We start from the raw sequence: 22,452 nt of genomic DNA on the forward strand, positions 1-22,452 counted from the left end.
TTCGTGGGTTCGATCTCGACCCTGACGCCTGCTGCATTATTGGAGTTTGCGTGTCTCTCTCCCTCTCCCCGTGGTGGCGTGGATTTTCCTCCGGGTCCTCGGGTTTTTCCCCTCCTCACTTCGAATGGACGTCGCGTTTTGAGTGTTTGGCTGCAGCTCTACACTTCCACATGATGATGACGACGATAATCCCCCCACTTGGTTGGGCCATCATTTGTCATGGCCAGGTCGCTGCTGAAAAATAGCTACGTAGCAGCTCAGCGAGCGCCTAACATTTGGTGAAACAAAACGAATATTTAAATTAAAAAAATAAGGCGGACGGCAGGGTTGAGATTCTGCATGGATATTTCGATGGGGAGCGAGAGTTTGGTGGCAGGCCACAGTGTTCATCATGAAGGTTTTTGGGTTAGATCGCGTTATTTATAAATGTGTCGCAACCCTCCACCACCCGACACGGCCAAACAGTAAAAAAGTGTCACGTTTGCAAAAGACAAATAGTTCATTACTTTAGCCCACCGGAGTGTTGAAGAGCGAATCCACAACATTTACAACTTTTGAGTACAACATTTTTCTGGTAATTACATCCAGCATCATCGGGCAATTTGCCAGAATAGTGAAGCCCTCCACTTGCTCCCGGCCTTAAATAGAGAAGCAAGGGTGACATCATCATTCAACCCATTTAGGTGCAGCCAACGTGATGAGGCCTACGCGATGAGGCCAACGCGATGAGGCCTACGCGATGAGGCGAACGTGATGGGGCCTACGCGATGGGGCCTACGCGATGGGGCCTACGCGATAAAGCCTACAAGATAAACTGACGGCACAGTGGTTCAGCACACCACGTCGTGAACTTGGCGCCCCGAGTTCGATTCCGGGCCACGGCTGGTTATATCGGTGGAGGGATATGATAGGAGGGGCGGGCCCTGCACTCCGTCACACCGACAGCTTTGGTGACCCGCTCTGACCAGCGCGGTGGCGTATGGCCAAAGCGACATTGTGCGTGGGGAGGTGTTCGTCAATGGTTATGATTTAATCGGATAACACCAATGACGATGATGATGACCATCACCACGACGAAAACCAAGAAGATGATGTCATTCATAATAACCATGGCATGGTGATGATGACCATGGTGATGGGGGCCACGGTGATTATGACCATGGTGATGGTGACCACGGTGATGGTGACCACGGTGATGGTGACCACGGTGATGGTGACCATGGTGATGGTGACCATGGCGATGGTGACCACGGTGATGGGGACCACGGTGGTGATGATGACCACGACGCTGACCACGCTGATGGTGACCATGGTGATGGTGACCATGGTGATGGTGACCATGGTGATGGGGACCACGGTGATGGTGACCATGGTGATGGTGACCATGGTGATGGGGACCATGGTGATGGTGACCACAGTGATGGTGACCACGTGATGATGACGACGATGGACACCACCACCACCACCGAGGATGACAGCACTCACCGGAGGTCCCTTGGGTCCAGGGAAGCCAGTGGGCCCTTGCGATCCGAGAGGTCCCTGGGGATAAACCAGGGAAACAACGTTAATCAAACAAATTCAACACAACGTTAGTGAGACAAATCTGCACGGCATTGCTCTGTGGCGAGTCCTTCAAATAGCTGGGGCGATGTAAGTGGACGGGGTGACCCAGGCTCTCCATTTCTTGAATAAAAAAAAAACCCTGCTAGTCAATTTACAGCTGGGAATCCTGTTTGCTAGTGTTTAACAACTAATTATCATCAGCAGCAGCAACAGTCATGATCGATCCGCTACTGGATGAAGATGTTACCAAGCTGTCACCAGGGCCGTGCGATGTGGCGATGATTGCACAAATAACGAGCTCTCTGGGTAGACAGGAGGCCACACGTGGGATCACGCAACAACATCAACAACAACAACTACGGCAACAACCGCAGCACCAACATCGACAACTGCAGCAACAACAACTCTCAACCTTTCATAGAGAAAATTCAACTCTTTCAAAGAGACAATTCCAACTCTCAACTTTTAATAGAGACAATTCGACTCTCTCCCTTTCAAAGAGACAATTCAACTCGCACCATTTCAACGAGACAATTCAACTCTTACCCTTTCGCCCTGCGGCCCGGGTGCGCCATCTGACCCGGTGTTGCCCTGAAATGACACGACGGGTGACGCGCCCACGGTGAGATCATGGGCCGCCGAGTAATACAAATATTACTACACCGAGAGGGGGGGGGGGGGGGAAGCGAGGGCCGTTACCCCCCTCTAGCACGGCAAGCATCACAGACTCCACCTGGGGAGGGGGGGGGGGGTAGCGGCTGCCACCGGTTTCCTCCCCACGTGTAAACGCTCGGTTCCATGCGCAGCAGCAGCAGCGGGCCGTTCGCTACCAACATCGTCCACAATAGCGGCTTGTTGTTGGGTCGGATCGCGTCAACGCGCCAATGTGTGTCGTCAAAACCCGCCGCCACCCGACGCGGCCCAATAATCGGTGTAAGGTTCGTGTCACGCGAAACAAAAACGTGGCCGATTCGTCGCCAGTCCAGCGCACGCCGGTTGTGTGTTGGAGAGCTAAACCCACTTGAACATTTACAATTCGAGTACTTGAGGGGTGAGATGCCCCCGCCACCTCCCCCGTTCGCCGCCCAAACCCGACCCCCCACCACCCAACACCACCCCCCCCTACCGCCCCCCCCCACCGCTAACCGCCAATGGCGAATCAATGACGGGCACGCCGCTTATTCTGAAGGTCGCCAATTTTGTCGACAGATCATCGTGAGCGCTGTAACGTTCCATCGATCTCAGCTCCACCGTCGCCACCCACCACCGTCGTCCGCCCCACCGTCAACAGCCACACCATCACCAGCCGCACGTGTGGAGTTCAATAGCCACTCGGAAACAGCGGGTAGGGCACGCAATCATAATGACAACAATATTTATATACAAAGGTTCCCAGTGTGAAATGGGGTTGGGAGTCGGGAGCGAGACTCGGGACCGGTTCAGATCTCGCTCGCCGTCAACGTTGACCATGGCCGCGAATCGAACTTGAGGCCCGCACGCTTCTCAGCGCAGTTAACGTGACAATTATCTGGAAACGTGCACAGGTTTCCTGAGGTTCGGAGGTGCGGGGGGAGGCACTCGCGCACTGCGGGAGAGGGCGAGATAACAAACTCCACACAGAGAGGGCACCCGAGGCAAGAATTTGACCCAGGCGCCTTGTACGCAGCGAGGCGCGGTGGTGGTGGCAATGGGGGTTTGGTGGTGGTGGTGGGCGGTGGTGGTGGCAGGGGTGGTGGTGCAGTGGTGGTGGTGGTAGTGGGGGTTTGGTGGTGGTGGTGGGCAGTGGTGGTGGCAGGGATGGTGGTGGTGGTGCAGTGGCGGTGGTGGTGGTGGCAGGGGTGGTGGTGGCATTGGGGGTTTGGTGGTGGCGGTGGGAGCGGTGGTGGTGGCGGTGGCTGTGGTAACGGTGTTGGTGGCGGTGCAGTGGTGGTGACAGGGGTGGCGTTGGCGGTGGGAGCGGTGTTGGTGGCGGCGGTGGTGACGGTGGTGGCGGTGGTGGTGGAGCAGTGGTGGTGGCTGTGGTGTTGGTGGTGGTGGTAGCGGTGGGAGGCGGTGGTGGCGGCGGTCGCGGTGGTGGTGCAGTGGTGGTGACAGGGGTGGCGTTGGCGGTGAGAGCGCTGGTGGTGGCGGTGGTGACGGTGGTGATGGTGGTGGCGGTGGTGTTGGCGGTGGTGGTGGTGGGGGCGGTGGTGGCGGTGGCGGTGGTGTTGGTGGTGGTGGTGGTGGCGGTGGGGGCGGTGGTGGCGGCGGTGACGGTGGTTTAGCGCGGAGCCCCGACCGTGTGTGCAGTGTCACCTTGGGGCCTGACTTTCCTTGCTGCCCTCTTTGGCCCCGCTCTCCACGTGGACCCTAGACAATTAGAGAGACACAGAGAGGGAGAGAGAGCGGGAGGGGGGGAGAGGGAGACAGAGAGAGGGGGGGGAGAGAGAGAGAGTTGGGACTTTTAAGTCTGCGCAGCGCTCTCCCTCTCTTCCGTCTGCGCGTTTGAAACGCTGCCGTGGCCTTGCGGGACCCCTGGCGGAAAGCAGCTCGACATCGCACGGGAAATTTAAAAATCATTGGACATCAAACGGAGCACAAAAACGAAATGCGGAGACAGAGGAAGAGAGAGAGGTGGGAGTGGGGGGGAACAGAGAGAGAAGGGAGGAAGGGAGATGAACAGAGAGAGAGAGAGAGTCCCAGAGACAGAGGAAAGAGAGATGAGGCACGCCGAGAGGGAGCGGGTACGGAAACAAAAGAGTCGGTGAGAGACACGAGAGAGGCGAGAAAAAGAGATATTTAGGCAGAGAGACGGGTCAAATAGGCAGACAGAGAGAGAGGCAGAGAGACATCAGACACACAGCCAGAGAGACAGACTGCCGAGCAAATAAGACGGGCAGATAGACAAACATTGCAAATAGACCAATACAAACTCACAAAGACCGCGATTCCGTGTATAGTTTTTCGATTTAAAGCTTTCGTGACTGCAGGGATTCATCTTTTTGGTTCTTTCGGTAAAGTCACGTAGAAGGGAAATAATACAATAATACAAATAAAACATAATAAAATACAATTCTCACGGTGAGAACCAAGAAGATGAATCCGTGTATAGTCTTTAACGGACTGTCGGGGCAAGTGCTGTGAGCGAGCAGCACCTATGAAGGCCGGCTCGGCGCACGAGGGGGTGGGTGGCCAGCACCACGCCCGGCCGCTTTTGTCTCCCCAGTGGCGATGTTTACACACCGCACAGGTACTCGGTTTAGGGCAGAGCCCTCCAGGACCGCTTGAAATATTCGCCACGACTGCTAATCGGCCGCGGGAGGGAATGCAGCTGGGATCCATCCGCTAGCCGCTCTCCCCCCCCCCCCCCCCCGCACGCGCACACAGAGGACACGCGCAGGCAGAGTCAAATTGGGCACTTGGGTCGTGGACAAAATAACCGCGGGAATTGACACCGTCAGCCGGTGGCGGCGGTTCTCCGCTGATCTCCATGGACGGGTCTCAGAACGGGAGGGGGAGGGGTGGAGGGACACGTGGACACACCGCCGCACAATACCGCACAACACAAAGAGATTCAATTAAATTCGGGGGTGAACTTGGGCTCGCGTTGCTGCACACGCAATGCTGCGGAGCCAGGATTTTCAGGTGGGGGGGGGGGGGGGCAACCCCTGCGGCAATGCGAAATGATAGAGGAGTTCATATTCTTGGTTCTTTCGGTAAAGTCACGTAGAAGGGAAAATATTAAATAATAAAATAAAACTACTAAATTCTCACGACGTTTCGATTGCAACACAAGCAATCATCACCATCAGGTGTGAAACGTCGTGAGAACTTTATGTTTTATTTTTATTTTTTTATTATTTCCCTTCTACGTGACTTTACGGAAAAAAACAAGAATATGAATCCCTGCAGTCACGAAAGCTTTAAATCGAATGATAGAGGAGTTGTTAGTAAGTAAGGACTTGTCCCTTGCTTTTTATTCGACGCGTGCGTGGCGATGACGCAGCCATCGATCGAGGGTCGAATTCGAATCGCGTTGTGCGATTGGCATCGCGCTCGCTGAAGGTGAATGCCTTCAGGGAAGTCGTGGACTGTACACGCAACTGCGCACAATTCTGTGAGTCACTTATAACTGCTTTGCCGTTACTTATTGCCAATTATGGAATCAGACTATTGTCCTATCATCTCATAGAGTCCCTGGCACATAATAATCTGCTACACGGTGGCAGTGGGGGTCGCAAAATGCCGATTCATTACTAATAAACCCCAATGATCCGCCAGTGCGCACGCGTGCATTCATTTAGCTCCCGAGTGCTCGGATAAATAAAGCGGCACGCTGGAAACGTCCTTGGGGTCTCCGCAGAGACACCACCCCCGCCACCCCCCTGGTTAATCTCGTACGCAGAGTTGTCAACCCCTCATCAGTTGCCCCTACATTATTACAGATCAATTCAGACCTCATTGGTCACCCCTTGCCCCCTTATGCATCTCAACGTTCATCCTACAAAGTCTCCCGTCGTCACAAGGAGAGAAACACAAATACAGAGAATTTATTTTTCTCTCAAGAGTCGCGGTCGGAATCCCCCAGCCCACCCCTTCTCCCACCCTCATCCCACGTTCTCGTACGGAGATGTGCCCCCCCCCCACCAACGCTCCCCCCCCACCCACCACCCACCCACCTCCACCCACCTCCAACCACCTACACCCCCCCCCACCAACGCTAACCCCCCAACAAACTTCCACCCACCTACACCGCCCCCCCCCCCCCACCAACGCTCCCCCCCCCACCCACCTCCACCCACCCACCTACACCCACCTACACCGCCCCCCCACCCACCTCCACCCACCTACACCGCCACCCCCCCCCAACCACTCCCAAAAAATATATAAAAGCGTCAGAAAAATTGATTGTTTTTTTATCACCAGGGAAGATTGTTTATTAAAATGAGTGAGTGAGTGAGCGTGCGCGAATCTGTGTACGGTGTGTGTGTGTGTCTGTGTCTACGGCGTGTGTGTGTATGGTGTGTAAGGTGTATCTGTATGTGTGTGTGTCTGTGTGTGTCTACGGTGTGTGTGTATACGATGTGTGTGTGTGTGTATGTGGTGTGTGTGTGTGTCTGTGTGTGTACGCTGTCTGTATACGGTGTGTTGGCACAGGAGGGGGCACAGGTGGTGCATCAGCCAGTCATCTCGGTCATCTCAGTCAATCGACCCGTGGCACCTGGGTCTGCCCCGTAACCTCCTGCCAGCGGGCGTTCGACACTTTACGTGGCCTCAAGGTGCACATGGCCTGGCACAAGCGTCGTGGTGACGTCACCGCCACTTAGTGGCGAATGGCGGTTGTTGTTGTTGTTGTTGTGTGTGTCTGTGTGTGTCTGTGTCTACGGCGTGTGTGTGTCTGCGTACGGTGTGTGTGTCTGTGTGTATCTACGGCGTGTGTGTATAGTGTGTGTGTATGGTGTATGTGTGTGTGTATCTGTGTGTGTCTACGGTGTGTGTGTGTATATATGGTGTTTGTGTGTATGGTTTATCTGTGTGTCTACGGTGTGTGTGTGTATGATGTGTGTATGGTGTGTGTGTGTATAGTGTGTGTGTGTATGGTGTATCTGTGTGTGTGTCTGTGTGTGTCTACAGTGTGTGTGTGTACGGTGTGTGTGTGTATAGTGTGTGTGCGGTGTGTGCATCTGCGCGTGTGACGTAAATTTAAAATGGACTTCTGAACGAGACGATAAAAACACCCCGGACCTGATCTCGGCAATATTCACGTCTGTCCATTGACCTTTGCATGTACACAGCTGCAACATCATCATGAACCATCACACCAGGATCAATCCACTGCTGGATGAGACTCCCCGCAAACGATGTGAGCGATCGAGCGAGCGGAGTGAATCCGCGAGCGGCGGCGGCCACATCGACCGGTGGGACTCCCACGGCAAAGTCGGCACACTTACCGGTGTTCCCCTGCCTCCGTGCGGGCCCAGCTTGCCGGCTTCTCCCTGGGAGAGAGCGGCGACACGAGACAGACAAGGGGACAGTCGTCAGCAACAAAGGTAAAGGACAAAGATCCTCCGGTGTAGCCTCCCGAGCAGACACTTGGGGGCAAGTGCCTGGCAAGCGAGCCGCGTTGGAGGCCGGCACTGTGGCACACGAGGGCGGGCGGGTGGCCAACACCACGCCCGGCCGCCTTTGTCTCCCCCGGGTCGCACCAGGTACTCATTTGAGGCCGAGTCGACCTAGGGGGAGGCCGGGCACCGGGTTCGGACATTCGTCACGGGCGTGCGGCCGGGTGCGCGGTGCGGTGCGCTAACCACTGCGCCACCGCTCCCCGGCTTGCGTACAAACAGATCTGCAGGCGCACGCAGAGCACAAAGCTTGGCCTCTTACGTGCACGGGGGGGGGGGGGGGGTGGGGTGTAAGGCCCACGGGTGACGAGCTCGGTGCGCTAACCGTTGCGCCACCGCTCCAAGCCCAACCCACCCCAACACGCCCCCGACGTCTTTCGTTAATTACGCGGCGAAATTACGGAGGCTGCAAGTGTGAGATAACGAAACCCGAGTGATGACGCCCTTTGTTGAGCATAAATCGAGGGGAAAATTGCGCGTCGTGAATAACGACCAATCGAGAAAGAAAGACAAAGGCAGGGACGTGTGTGTTTCCTGAAACGTCTCGCTGCAGATGTTGGAGTCCACGTGGCTCAAGGGGCGTTCCACTTCGGGTTCCAATGCGGTGAGTTCGTGGTCTCAGCCTGGTCACCGATGACCCAGAGACTCACGCAGAGACCCATTGACTCACGCAGAGACACATAGACTCACACAGAGACACAGACTCGCACGGAGACCCATAGACTCACACAGAGACCCATAGACTCACGCAGAGACTCATAGACTCACACAAAGACCAATAGACTCACACATAGACACATAGACTAACATAGAGACCCATAGACTAACACAGAGACCCATAAACTCACACATAGACCCAGAGACTCACACAGAGACACAGACTCGCACGGAGACCCATAGACTCACACAGAGACACAGACTAACACAGAGGCCCATAGACTCACACATAGACTAACACAGACTCGCACAGAGACCCATAGACTCACACATAGATCCACAGACTCGCACAGAGACACAGACTCACACAGAGACTCATAGACTCACACAGAGACCAATAGACTCACACATAGACACATAGACTAACATAGAGACCCATAGACTAACATAGAGACCCATAGACTCACATATAGACCCAGAGACTCACACAGATACCCAGAGACTCACACAGAGACCCAGAGACTCGCACAGAGACCCACAGACTCGCACGGAGGCCCATAGACTCACACAGAGACACAGACTCGCACGGAGACCCAGAGACTCACACAGAGACACATTCGCCGGTCCTGCAATTCATTCCCTTCCCAGGCATCTCGATCGCATTTTACATTATCCCCAAGCAAGTCTTGCAACTGCTTCCCCGAATCGAGCCCCCTCCCCCCCCCTCTACCCCCACCCCGGCCACTGTGAATTGGAGAGATGCACTCCTGTGATGTGTAAAATAGCCGCAGGGCTAAGAGGATAGGAATATATTTTATTTGTTAAGAGGAAGAGGAGGGGGGGACACGTTTTGCTGCTTACATGCATATTTAAAGAGACGTCATTCCATCTCACACTCATCATCACCATCATCACTATCATCATTATCATTACCATCATCATCACCATCATCATCACCATCATAACTATCATCATTATCATCACCATCATCATCACCATCATCATCACCATCATCATCACCATCATCATCATCACCATCATCATCACCATCATCATCACCATCATCATCACCATCATCACTATCATCATTATCATTACCATCATCATCACCATCATCATCACCATCATAACTATCATCATTATCATCACCATCATCATCACCATCATCATCACCATCATCATCACCATCATCGCCATCATCATCACCCAGAGGTGTGGACTCGAGTCATGTGACTTGGACTCGAGTCAGACTCGAGTCATGAATTTGATGACTTGCGACTCGACTTGGACTTGCATAACAATGACTTTGTCCCACCTCTGTCATCACCATCATCACCATCACCACCATCATCACCATCATCACCATCGTCACCACCATCAGGGGGGAGCGTGGGGGGAGCGTGGGGGGAGCCAGGGGGGAGCTAGGGGGGGCGAGTGGGGGGCGAGGGGGGGGGCGAGGGGGGGGCAAGAGGGGGGTGAGAGGGGAGCGAGGGGGGGCGAGGGGGGAGCGAGGGGGGAGCATGGGGGGAGAGAGGGGGGAGGCGAGGGGGGGGCAAGAGGGGGGTGAGAGGGGAGCGAGGGGGGCGAGGGGGAGCGAGGGGGGAGCGAGGGGGGGGCGAGGGGGGAGCGAGGGGGGAACGAGGGGGGGCGAGGGGGGAGCGTGTGGGGAGCGTGGGGGCAGGGAGGGGGGGGGCGAGAGGGGGGGGGAGCGACTCACCCGGGTTCCTTTCTCTCCTTGGGCTCCGGCCAAACCGATGAGCCCCAAAGATCCCTGCAGCAGCAACGACAGTGCACAGGTGAGTGTGAGCAGGTGAGTGTGAGCAGGTGAGTGTGAGTAGGTGAGTGTGAGCAGGTGAGTGTGAGTAGGTGAGTGTGAGTAGGTGAGTGTGAGCAGGTGATTGTGAGCAGGTGAGTGTGAGTAGGTGAGTGTCAGTAGGTGAGTGTGAGCAGGTGAGTGTGAGTAGGTGAGTGTGAGTAGGTGAGTGTGAGCAGGTGATTGTGAGCAGGTGAGTGTGAGTAGGTGAGTGTCAGTAGGTGAGTGTGAGCAGGTGAGTGTGAGTAGGTGAGTGTGAGTAGGTGAGTGTGAGCAGGTGATTGTGAGCAGGTGAGTGTGAGTAGGTGAGTGTCAGTAGGTGAGTGTGAGCAGGTGAGTGTGAGTAGGTGAGTGTGAGTAGGTGAGTGTGAGCAGGTGATTGTGAGCAGGTGAGTGTGAGTAGGTGAGTGTCAGTAGGTGAGTGTGAGCAGGTGAGTGTGAGTAGGTGAGTGTGAGTAGGTGAGTGTCCGCAGGTGAGTGTGAGTAGGTGAGTGTGAGCAGGTGAGTGTCAGCAGGTGAGTGTCAGTAGGTGAGTGTGAGAAGGTGAGTGTGAGCAGGTGAGTGTGAGTAGGTGAGTGTGAGTAGGTGAGTGTCAGTAGGTGAGTGTCAGCAGGTGAGTGTGAGTAGGTGAGTGTGAGCAGGTGAGTGTGAGCAGGTGAGTGTGAGTAGGTGAGTGTCAGTAGGTGAGTGTCAGTAGGTGAGTGTCAGCAGGTGAGTGTGAGTAGCTGAGTGTCAGCAGGTGAGTGTGAGTAGGTGAGTGTGAGCAGGTGAGTGTGAGTAGGTGAGTGTGAGCAGGTGAGTGTCAGTAGGTGAGTGTCAGTAGGTGAGTGTGAGTAGGTGAGTGTGAGCAGGTGAGTGTCAGCAGGTGAGTGTCAGTAGGTGAGTGTCAGTAGATGAGTGTCAGCAGGTGAGTGTGAGTAGCTGAGTGTCAGCAGGTGAGTGTGAGTAGGTGAGTGTGAGCAGGTGAGTGTGAGTAGGTGAGTGTGAGCAGGTGAGTGTCAGTAGGTGAGTGTGAGTAGGTGAGTGTCAGTAGGTGAGTGTGAGCAGGTGAGTGTCAGTAGGTGAGTGGCGCATCGTTCTGCATGGTGTCCCGACGTTTCAGCTCCCCGCGCCGGGATCTCCCGTCGGCCCAGCGCACCTTTTCGCTTCGGGAGATGCGTCCGCGATGATGATGATGATGGTGATAATGATGGTGATGATGGTGATGATGATGGTGATGATGATGGTGATTATGGTGATGATGGTGATGATGGTAACGGTAATTCACAGTTTCTCTGTCAACCCACTGCTGGATGAAGGGGTCACGGCAACCCCCCCCCCCCCCCCCACGTAGCGCTAATTGGAGCTTACGTTACTTACGGGGTGGAGGTATAGATTTACATGGAAAAGTGTAAATAAATATGAATAGGACAACCCAGAGGGGAAAGTGCCTTGGTCCTGCATTGAAAAATCGTTCGGCACTGCTTTGCCAATATCGTCGTCATCGTCATGATCGGCCATGATAAATCTACTGCTGGATGAGCGCCCACACCCCCATCTGGCAGATGCCAGTCATCTCAGCCTGCACGCAAAGACGAAGATCCCCCGTGTAGCTTGTCACAGACTGTTGGGGCAAGTGCTGTTAGCGAGCAGCACCTGTGACGGCCGGCACAGCGCACGAAGGGAGTGGGTGGGCCAGCGCCACGCCCGGCCGCCTTTGTCTCCCCAGTGGCGATGCTTGCTACACATAGACCTCGGGGGTAGGCCCTGGAACCGGTTCAGATAATCGGCACCGGCGTTGACCGCGAGCGGGAATCGAACTCGGCTCGCCGGGTTCGTAGCGCGGCGCGCTAACCGCTGCACCACCGCTCCCCACGCATCCGCGCAACGGTGTTATTAACGAAAGCTCGTTGATTTTTTGTCTTACGAAAAGTGCGCCATCCTCCCACCCCTCGCTCGCCTTGCACCCCCTTGTCAGCTGCCGGTGGTGGCGGTGGTGGGGTGGCGGTGGCGGTGGCGTTGGTGGGGGCCGTGGTGGTGGTGGTGGGGTGCCGTGGCGGTGGTGGGAGCCGTGGTGGTGGTGGTGGGGGGCCGTGGCGGTGGTGGGGGGCCGTGGTGGTGGTGGTGGGGGGCCGTGGCGGTGGTGGGGGGCCATGGTGGTGGTGGTGGGGGGCCGTGGCGGTGGTGGGGGCCGTGGTGGTGGTGGTGGGGGGCCGTGGCGGTGGTGGGGGGCCGTGGTGGTGGTGGGCCGTGATTCCCGGCATCTCCGCCCCTCGTCCGGCGGAGATTCCCCCGAGCGGGCGACTCAAAATGCTGGGGGTGCCGTCGTCACGGGCGGGCGGGCGAGTGGCAAATTAAACTATCGACGGCGGGGAGACGCAGGCATGGCTGGTTCAAAGTACGGGAGTGCTGCTCTCCCCGCGCCGTTCATTTCCCGCTCTCACCCGTGTCGGCTCGGGGTGGAGTGGGCGTCCTCTGCTCTCGTTACAAGCCCCGTCGCTGACCCCCCCCCCCCCCCCCCATCGGTTATTTTTCTTTCTCGCGCGCGGTGGCTCCCGACGGAATCGCGCGCAGATTTCCTGACCAGTTCCAACGACGTCGTCTCTCCCGCTCGTTCAGCGAGCGGGAGTTTCAATCGCCGCCTTTTCAACGAAAGACGGCGCTCTGGAATCAAGGGAATCAAGCGGCCGACGCCTCGCTTGATTCCCTGGTTCCCCAGTGCCCAGCGTGCCCCGCGAGAGAGAGCGCGGCATGAGAGAGCGCAGAATCAGAGATTTCAACCTCAATGAGACTTCCTCCTCCTCGCGCGCCGTAAGCACATTTGCGACTGATTTGCTCCGCGCAAGACAGATGGCTTCAATTTCACGTTCCTCTAAGCACGTTTAGCCGTATAAATAAAACATTTATTTATTCAATTTTCCCGGGATAACCGCCCGAAAGATTTACATATATATATTCGTGCGTGTTTTTCGTCTCTTAACCCTCTGGCAATAGGATAAAATGTTCACAGTTGGTCAAACACGATGAATGATCTCCCCATCTCTCTCTCTCTATGTAATGGAATCTAGTGAACCGTTTAAGGCACCCTGCCTATCCACTGCTGGATAAGGGGGGGGGGGGTCCTCCCTCGTCACGTTGCGTCAGGAAGGTCACTGTCACCATTCTTGTCTGCTGCTCGTCGGTGCGGGGCGGTGAAGAGGGCGTGGGGGGAAAACAATGGTGGTGGTGGTGGTGGTGATGATGGTGGTGGTGGTGATGATGGTGGTGGTGGTGGTGGTGATGGTGGTGGTGATGGTGGTGGTGGTGATGGTGGTGATGGTGGTGATGGTGGTGGTGGTGATGGTGGTGATGGTGGTGATGGTGGTGATGGTGGTGGTGGTGGTGGTGATGGTGGTGATGGTGGTGGTGATGGTGGTGGTGATGGTGGTGGTGGTGATGGTGGTGATGGTGGTGATGGTGGTGGTGGTGGTGGTGATGGTGGTGGTGATGATGATGGTGGTGGTGGTGATGATGGTGGTGGTGATGATGGTGGTGATGGTGGTGGTGATGGTGGTGATGGTGGTGGTGATGGTGGTGGTGGTGATGGTGGTGGTGGTGATGATGATGGTGGTGGTGGTGATGGTGGTGGTGATGGTGGTGGTGGTGGTGATGGTGGTGGTGGTGGTGGTGGTGGTGATGGTGGTGGTGGTGGTGATGGTGGTGGTGGTGATGATGATAATGATGGCGGTGGTGATGGTGGTGGTGGTGATAATGATGGCGGTGGTGATGGTGGCGGTGGTGATAATGATGGCGGTGGTGATGATGATGGCGGTGATGATAATGACGATGGTGATGATGATGGTGGTGGTGATAATGATGATGATGGCGGTGACGGTCGCGATGACAATCCTGGTAAATCCAGGACAGGTGGCAACACCCCCAAGCTCGCCTGCGCCCTCTCACCTTGGGTCCCAACCGCCCCGGGTATCCAGACAGGCCAGGAGCTCCCAGCTTCCCCTGCAGACACGGGCGGGCAGGAGGGGGGGGGGTTAAGTGAAACATCAGCCAAGCTGGCAAGCCGCTCCGTTAAGCGAGCCTCAATTCAAATGCACATTTGACTGCCACGGTCGTGGTTAAACCAGGACACTGCTGGCATTGATGACAAACCCTGTCCTGTTTTCACCGGATCGGGGAGCGTGAGCCAGCACTTGATCGTCGTACCTTCTCTCCGGCGGGGCCGTTGGGACCTGGGTCGCCGGGAGGGCCCGTGCGGCCCTTGGGGCCTTCGGGGCCATCTTCTCCTCTCGGTCCGAAGGGCCCACTCTCACCCTGAGTGCGGAGACCCCAAAATAGCCGTCGTCGTCATCATCATTATCATCATCGTCATCATCATCATCGTCACTTAACCATTGTCATCATCACCATCATCGTTGACTTTACCATTGTCATCATCATCTTATTATAATACTGCATTATCATCATCATCATCATCCTTACTATTTCATCATCATCAAGTGTCATCATTGATGTCATCATTGTCATCGTCGCAGATTATCGAGTGCATTATTCACAATCGTCATCCTCATCACGAGCCGAATTCGTGAATTGTTGATCAACACTGCGCTCATCATGGCCCATCATCACAGGTTCAGTTGATTCGTAATCATCGTCGTCATCGTCATGATCATTCGAGATGATTAGCCTTCTGTCAATCCACTGGTGGATGGAGTCCATACTTCACCATCCTGGTCAGCCTGGGTTTAGTGAAGGGGCAAGGAAGAGGATGGGGCGTGGGGTTGGATCGATTCAGATTTCGCTCGCCACTGATGCTCGCCCTGATCGGGAATGGAACCCAGCTGATGAAGAGGACAGTGCAGTGTGCAGACCACAGCACTACTGCTCCAGCTAAAAATAACTTTGTTATTTAAAATTATTAATTAATGACTATTTTAGATATTGTATCATTTGGCATCAAACTAAGACGCCTATCTAACACAGAGACTCCTGGCCTACCCTCTGCACTCCCATCGCGCGCTTGTGTTGATTGTTGTTGTAAATTTCTGACATCTGTGACAACAATAAGGCACTTTAGAGCCCATTGGATTCCTCCAGTATGAATAACGCATTCTGATTCCGAACACCGGGGCAGATGATTCAAATTTTTTTTTGACCAGCACTGATTCAAGTGAGCCCGACTCCACTGATGAGACACTTCGTGTCGAAACCGGTTCAGAGGATGCTCGTGCCGAGTCGGCGACGCTGAATGTAATCAGTCTCAGAAGGCTGTGGGGTAATCTCACCCTGCAAGCGCTGGAATTGTGAGTGTTCTAGTGGGGTTTAACTCTCCAACACACAAGCGGCGTGTGCTGAACTAGTCACGAATTGGTCACGTTTCGTTCACGGGACACAAACCTCACACCGATTGGCTGCGCCGGGTGCTGGCGGATATTTACACGATCTAACCCAAAAAAAACCTGTATTACAGAAGCTAAGGAAATATATCGTCTGCTTTTATATTTATTTATTTTATAATAGCTATTTATATTGTCCGCAGCGACGCTATAAATGATTCATTTTGAGTTGCATTTACAGAGAAACTTGTTTTCTCAAAATGCTTCCCATCAGGAAGAAAATAATACGTAAATAAACAACAGATTATCATCATCATTATTACTATGATGATTGTTTACCCAGGAAAGGTCCTGGCCAGTTTTCTCAGAAAGTGGTGAAGCTGCTGCTGCTGCTGCTGTGCCAATTGAGTAATTTGAAAGTTAATGTTTCAGCATTTGTGATAATTTGGCCAATACCGGTTCCACATTGTTGGTGCTGATGTTGTGGCAGGAGGAGGAAACCCACGCAGAAGAGGGGTGGGAGGTGGGACAAAGAGACAGAATTCTGCAGAGTGAAGCACCTGGGTCAGGATACGAACTGTGACCAGGGCCTCATTATCCAATAGGCCACAGAAGGCACTGTGTCGAGGGCCTATTCAGACACCGACTCACCCAGCCACCCAATCACTTACCCACTCACTCACCCACGCACCCAGCCACCCACCCACTCACCCACGCACCCAGCCACCCATTCACTTACCCACCCACTCACCCACTCACCCAGCCACCCAATCACGTACACACTCACTCACCCAGCCACCCACTCACCCAGCCACCCAATCACTTACCCACCCACTCACCCACTCACCCAGCCACCCAATCACTTACACACTCACTCACCCAGCCACCCAATCACTTACACACTCACTCACCCAGCCACCCACTCACCCAGCCACCCAATCACTTACCCACTCACTCACCCACGCACCCAGCCACCCATTCACTTACCCACCCACTCACCCAGCCACCCAATCACTTACCCACTCACTCACCCACGCACCCAGCCACCCATTCACTTACCCACCCACTCACCCAGCCACCCAATCACTTACACACTCACTCACCCAGCCACCCACTCACCCAGCCACCCACTCACCCAGCCACCCAATCACTTACACACCAACTCACCCACTCACCCAGCCACCCAATCACTTACACACTCACTCACCCAGCCACCCACTCACCCAGCCACCCATTCACCCAGCCACCCAATCACTTACACACCAACTCACCCACTCACCCAGCCACCCATTCACTTACCCACGCACTAACCCAGCCACCCATTCACTTACACACTCACTGCCCCAGCTACCTACTCACCCAGCCACCCATTCACTTACCCACCCACTCACTCACCCACACACTCACTCACTTATTCACCCACTCACCAACCCACTCACCCACTCACCCAGCCACCCATTCATTTACCCACCCACTCATCCAGCCATCCATTCACTTACCTACTCACTCATCCAGCCACCCACTCACCCAGCCACTCACTCACTTATTCACCCGCTCACCCACCCACTCACCCACTCACCATGTCCGTCCTATCCAATAGGCCAGAGTAGAAACTGTGCCTAGGGCCTCAGGAAACTAAAGGCCTACGAAAAAAATGTGACCGCGTTTTTTGCGTTGTTGATACGACATTTTTGTTTTTCAACCAAGATATCTTCTTGAGTAAATACGTGTGTCCATACGTAGCAAAGGAAAGTCGCAACAGCCTACGTGCAAAGAGGCAGAGTCATGTCAATGTTATCTGCGGCACACGGCTCGCTCCCATCGGACGAGGGCGCGGACTAAAACGACGGACGCATCGGTAACTCCGCGGGAGCAGTAGCGACGTGGAGGCAGCAGCAGTGACAACTGTTGGAAAGTCACCACCGAGGGCCTACGAAGCCCAAGTGCCTGGGGTCTGACAAGAACCTTCAAGGCCGGCGTGAGTGGGGCACGTAATTCCTGCTTGCGAGGCACGCGGTGCTACCAAAACGCTGGTACCGTCAACGTGCCCGGCCCTATGTGTCTGTCCATCGATATATCTATAAACTAATAGGTTGATAACCACACAGATCCGTTACGTCCATCTGTCACTGTGCCAGTCGTTTCTCAAACACAGCACACGGTGGGAAGCCATGGCGGCGAGGACTTATCATTGTATTGTCATCTGTCTCTCTTCTCTCCTCTGCATATTTCTCTCTCTCGCTGTCACTACTGAGCCCTAGGGCCTTAAAAAAAGAATATACGTGCTACACACACACACACACGCCACACACATGCCACACACACACACACGCCACACACACACACCACACACACGCGCCACACACACACACGCCACACACCACACGCACACACACACACCACACACACGCCACATACACACGCCACACACACAAACCACACATATACACACGCCACACACACACGCCACACACATACACCACACACACACACCACACACGTCACACACACGCCACACACACACACCACACACACACACCACACACACACACCACACACGCACACACGCCACACCCACCCACCACACACACACGCCACACACACACACCACACACGCCACACACACACACCACACACACACACACACGCCACACACACACAGGCCACACACACGCGCTACACACGCCACACACACACCCCACACACATGCCACACACACACACACCACACACACACGCCACACACACACACGCCACACACACACCCCACACACATGCCACACACACACACACCACACACACACGCCACACACACACACGCCACACACACACACACAGGCCACACACACGCGATACACACGCCACACACATACGCCACACACACACGCCACACACACACGCCACATAAACACACACGCCACACACACTCGCCACACATATGCCACACACACACACTCCACATAAACACACACGCCACACACACACACGCCACACACACACGCCACACACCACGAAGTAAATAATGGAAGACACATGAAGTAAATAAATAAGGAGGCTGGCTGACGCGCGGGTGAATGTTAAATGTGGCATCTCACCTTGTCGCCTTTAAGACCCATGTCACCTTTAAATCCGGGGAAACCATCTTCTCCCTTTGGAAACGGGGAAAAAAAAAAAGACAAAATCCAAGCGGTGAAGTTTATATATATATTTTTAAGGGTTATAAATAATTCATCTCACGCCGTGACGGTCTAAAAGAGAATAACGTAACGGGCACGAGACTTGAAATATGAATTACAGCCGAGTGAAATGCAGGGGGGGGGGGTGGGGGGGGTACTGAGGGATATCATTGCTGGTTTGTTTAGGGGAACGCAGCAGTGTACACTCAGACACACAACCCACACAAAGGTCCCCCGTGTAGCATGTCACAGACTGTTGGGGCAAGTGCTCTTAGCGAGCATCACCTATTAAGGCCGGCACGGCACACGAGGGGGTGGGTGGCCAGTACCACGCCCGGCCGCCTTTGTCTCCCCAGTGGCGATGTTTACACATCACACCAGGTACTCATTGGAGGCCGAGTCGACCTAGGGGAGGCCCAGGACCGGTTCTGATAATCGTCACCAGTGTTGGCCATGAGCGGGAATCGAACTCGGCAAGCCGGGTTCCGCGAGCATCTACACACTACACCCACACACTACACCTACACACACACACACCTACACACTACAACAACAACAACAACCGCCATTCGCCACTAAGTGGCGGTGATGTCACCACGACGCTTGTGCCAGGCCATGTGCACCTTGAGGCCACATCAAGTGTCGAACGCCCGCTGGCAGGAGGTCACGGGGCAGACCCAGGTGCCACGAGTCGACTGACCGAGATGACCGAGATGACTGGCTGATGCACCACCTGGGCCCCCTACTGTGCCAACTTGCTGTGCTTTAGCCACCCGGCGCTCCGCTCGTTGTTGTGAGCGTCGCTCCTCCGCCCTCCGTTGTTATTGGAGGGCGACTGCCTCTAACTGCCCAGTAGTGTCCTTCACGAGCCTCCTCCACAGAGGCCGATCTTGACACCGCTGGTACCAGTCATCGGCAAGTCCACTCAGCTCCACGTCCTCCTGTACCAGATCACTCCATCTCTTCTCTAGCCCGTGCCGCGTCCGTTTAGCCCCCTCGATCCGGCTGAACAAAAGCTGTTTAGGCATGCGGTGGCTGGGCATGCGGGCTACATGATCCAGCCAACGCAGCCTTGCCTGCCGGAGGAGCTCACCGATGGGACTTTGCCCAGATCTTTCCAGGATTTGTGAGCTCCTCACACAATCCAGCCTGGTTAAACCTAGGATTGATCGCAGTCAGGCCAGCCTAAATGTTTCTAACCGGCCGAGATGTTCCATTAAGGGATGGAATGACTGTGACCGAGAAGACCCGAAGCTTTGTGCGGAGCAACAGACCAGGTAGCTTCCACACAGCGTTACGCAACCGATGAAAAGATAATGCCGCTCGACTGATTCGGAGTGAAACCTCTGCCGTTAAATCGGAGCCGGTCATGAGCACACTGCCCAGGTATGGGAAACTCTCCACTCTCTCCACAACTGCCCCATCACCGATTGGGAGTTGTGGGGGTGGAGTTCCCGATGGTACAAAATACCCAGGCAGGTGCTTCGTTTTGGTGGGGCTGATTGTAAGGCCCCACCTCTTAGTGGCACACTCCAGTTTCAGCAGAAGCGCCTCCAACTCCTCCTCTGAGTGAGCTGCAATTACCAGGTCGTCAGCATACACCACACCCGGGCATCGATCAGCCTCCCATTGTATCTGTACCAGATGGAAATTCCTCTGGTGCAGCTACTGATGGCTTCACGTACTACGTGGTCGAAATAGATGTTAAATAATGTTGGAGCCAAAGGACATCCCTGTCGCACCCCAAGGTGTACAAGGAATGGCTCTGACTCCCGGCCACGTAGTTTTACCAGGGCCTGCTCACCATCATGAAGGACCTCAATGATTATGAGCAAAGGGTCATGGACTCCGAAAGCACAAAGAACAAACCAGAGCCCAGGCCTACTGATGGAATCATAGGCCTTGATCCGGTCAATGAAGCAGAGATGTAGGTCTTGTTGGAATTCCCTACACCTCTGCTGTAGCACCTACACACTACACCTACACACACACCTACACACTACACCTACACACTACACCCACACAAACAGTAAGACGATGATCCCAAAGCATCTCCCCTTCCTGAAAGCTGCTCCTGCCCTCCCCCCCCCCCCCCAAATACAAATAAACTCCCCCCCTGCTCCGATGAGTCCGGAGTGCCCCATACCGTCGATGCAACTGGTAGCGGTCACGAAACGTCAGCACGCTGCGACGTACGGAACAAGGGAGGATGTGGGATAACAACAAAAGCTGCTCCTGGCTCAGCAAGTGGGGGGGGGGGGGCGGGTTCTCGCCCACCCAGGCCCCCCAACGGAGCTGACCCCTCGACATTCTCCCGCCCACACCCATCGACCCTCGTGCGGCCCCCCGCCACGGCCTGCGGCGGCCTCTCCCGCAGCGACGGAGGCACCGAGAGTCGCCACGGCGGAGCGCCGCGATGCTGCGTTGCATCCCCGACCCCCGCACGTCCCCTCGAGGGATCAGCCGCCCACGATGAGTCCGATGATGCGCGGCCCCGAGACGCGACGGGGGGGGGGGGGGTGGTGTGTGGATTGATGAAGGGCGTCCGTTTCAAAACAGCAACAACAACAGCGGCTCAACACGTTCGTCAATAAGGGGACAAAACTGATATATAAAACAAATACATTTCGATTTAAAGCTTTCGTGACTGCTGGGATTCATCTTCTTGGTTCTTTCGGTAAAGTCATGTAGAATGGAAATAATAAAATAATAAAAATTCAACATTATAAAATAATTCTCACGACGTTTCGGCCACAACGCAAGCAGCCGTCCTCAGGTGAAGAACAGGTCTGTCGAGAAGACAGCGTCTGAATGACACACCCCAGGCTTGGAGCATCTATTTAAGCTGGGTTGGAGGGGGGGGGAGCGCCTTGACAAAATAATTTGCACATCAAGAGGAATTTAGCATATTTATGGGAAATGCAGATATGCGATTAGTACTACTGAGAATTATTTTATTATGTTTTATTTTTATTATTTTCATTCTACGTGACTTTACCGAAAGAACCAAGAAGATAAATACATTTAATTTATTTTATTTTAAACCTACGTGACTTTACCGAAAGAACCAAAGAGTATGGATCCCTGCAGTCACGAAAACTTCAAATCTAGATTGGTATATGAAAGTAGATCTAGATTTTTATTTTTGTTGACGCATTACGCCTTCGAGAACAGCCGCAACATCACCCATTAAACACGTTTATTTATAGAGCCACATGGTGCCTATTGACGAACGTGTTGACTTGTTGCCGCTGTTGTTGTTGTTGTTTGTGCTCCACTGCCAACGCAGCAGCAAGCAGCAGCAGGAGCGGCGGCGGCGGCGCCAAAACGATTTGTTCCATTCTGAAAAGGCCTCATTGAGATTCAAGATGACAGGTGGCTCGGAGATCCGAGACACGGAGCCGGCCACTGCTCAGAGCCTGGGTTCGATTCCGGGTCTTCTGCGGTGAAACCGCCAGGTCACCAGTGACTCACACAGAGACCCATAGACTCGCACGGAGACCCAGACTCACATAGAGATCCATAGCGATCCAAAGACTCGCATATAGACCCAGACTCACATAGAGATCCATAGAGATCCATAGACTCACACTGAGACCCAGACTCACATAGAGATCCATAGACTCGCACAGAGACCCATAGACTCACGTAGAGATCTATAGAGATCCATAGCCTCGCACAGAGACCCAGACTCACATAGAGATCCATAGACTCGCATAGAGACCGAAGACTCACATGGAGATCCATAGATATCCATAGACTCGCACAGAGATCCAGATTCACATAGAGATCCATAGACTCGCACAGAGACCCAGACTCACATAGAGATCTAGA

The 22,452-nt window shown here is 54.4% G+C and overlaps 1 protein-coding gene across 1 annotated transcript in view; it reads right to left on the reverse strand.

The window, feature by feature from the left end:
* LOC144951292 (uncharacterized) overlaps positions 1 to 22,452 on the reverse strand; it is a 273,910-nt gene that overhangs the window by 84,344 nt on the left and 167,114 nt on the right. Inside the window, 8 exon segments of the mRNA XM_078881487.1 lie at positions 1,486 to 1,539; positions 2,110 to 2,154; positions 3,859 to 3,912; positions 7,494 to 7,538; positions 10,039 to 10,092; positions 14,056 to 14,109; positions 14,314 to 14,421; positions 18,538 to 18,591. Of these exon segments, the coding sequence (XP_078737613.1) occupies positions 1,486 to 1,539; positions 2,110 to 2,154; positions 3,859 to 3,912; positions 7,494 to 7,538; positions 10,039 to 10,092; positions 14,056 to 14,109; positions 14,314 to 14,421; positions 18,538 to 18,591 (468 nt within the window).

The sequence above is a fragment of the Lampetra fluviatilis genome, chromosome 61, assembly GCF_964198595.1.
Source record: "Lampetra fluviatilis chromosome 61, kcLamFluv1.1, whole genome shotgun sequence".
Taxonomy (NCBI): domain Eukaryota; kingdom Metazoa; phylum Chordata; class Hyperoartia; order Petromyzontiformes; family Petromyzontidae; genus Lampetra; species Lampetra fluviatilis.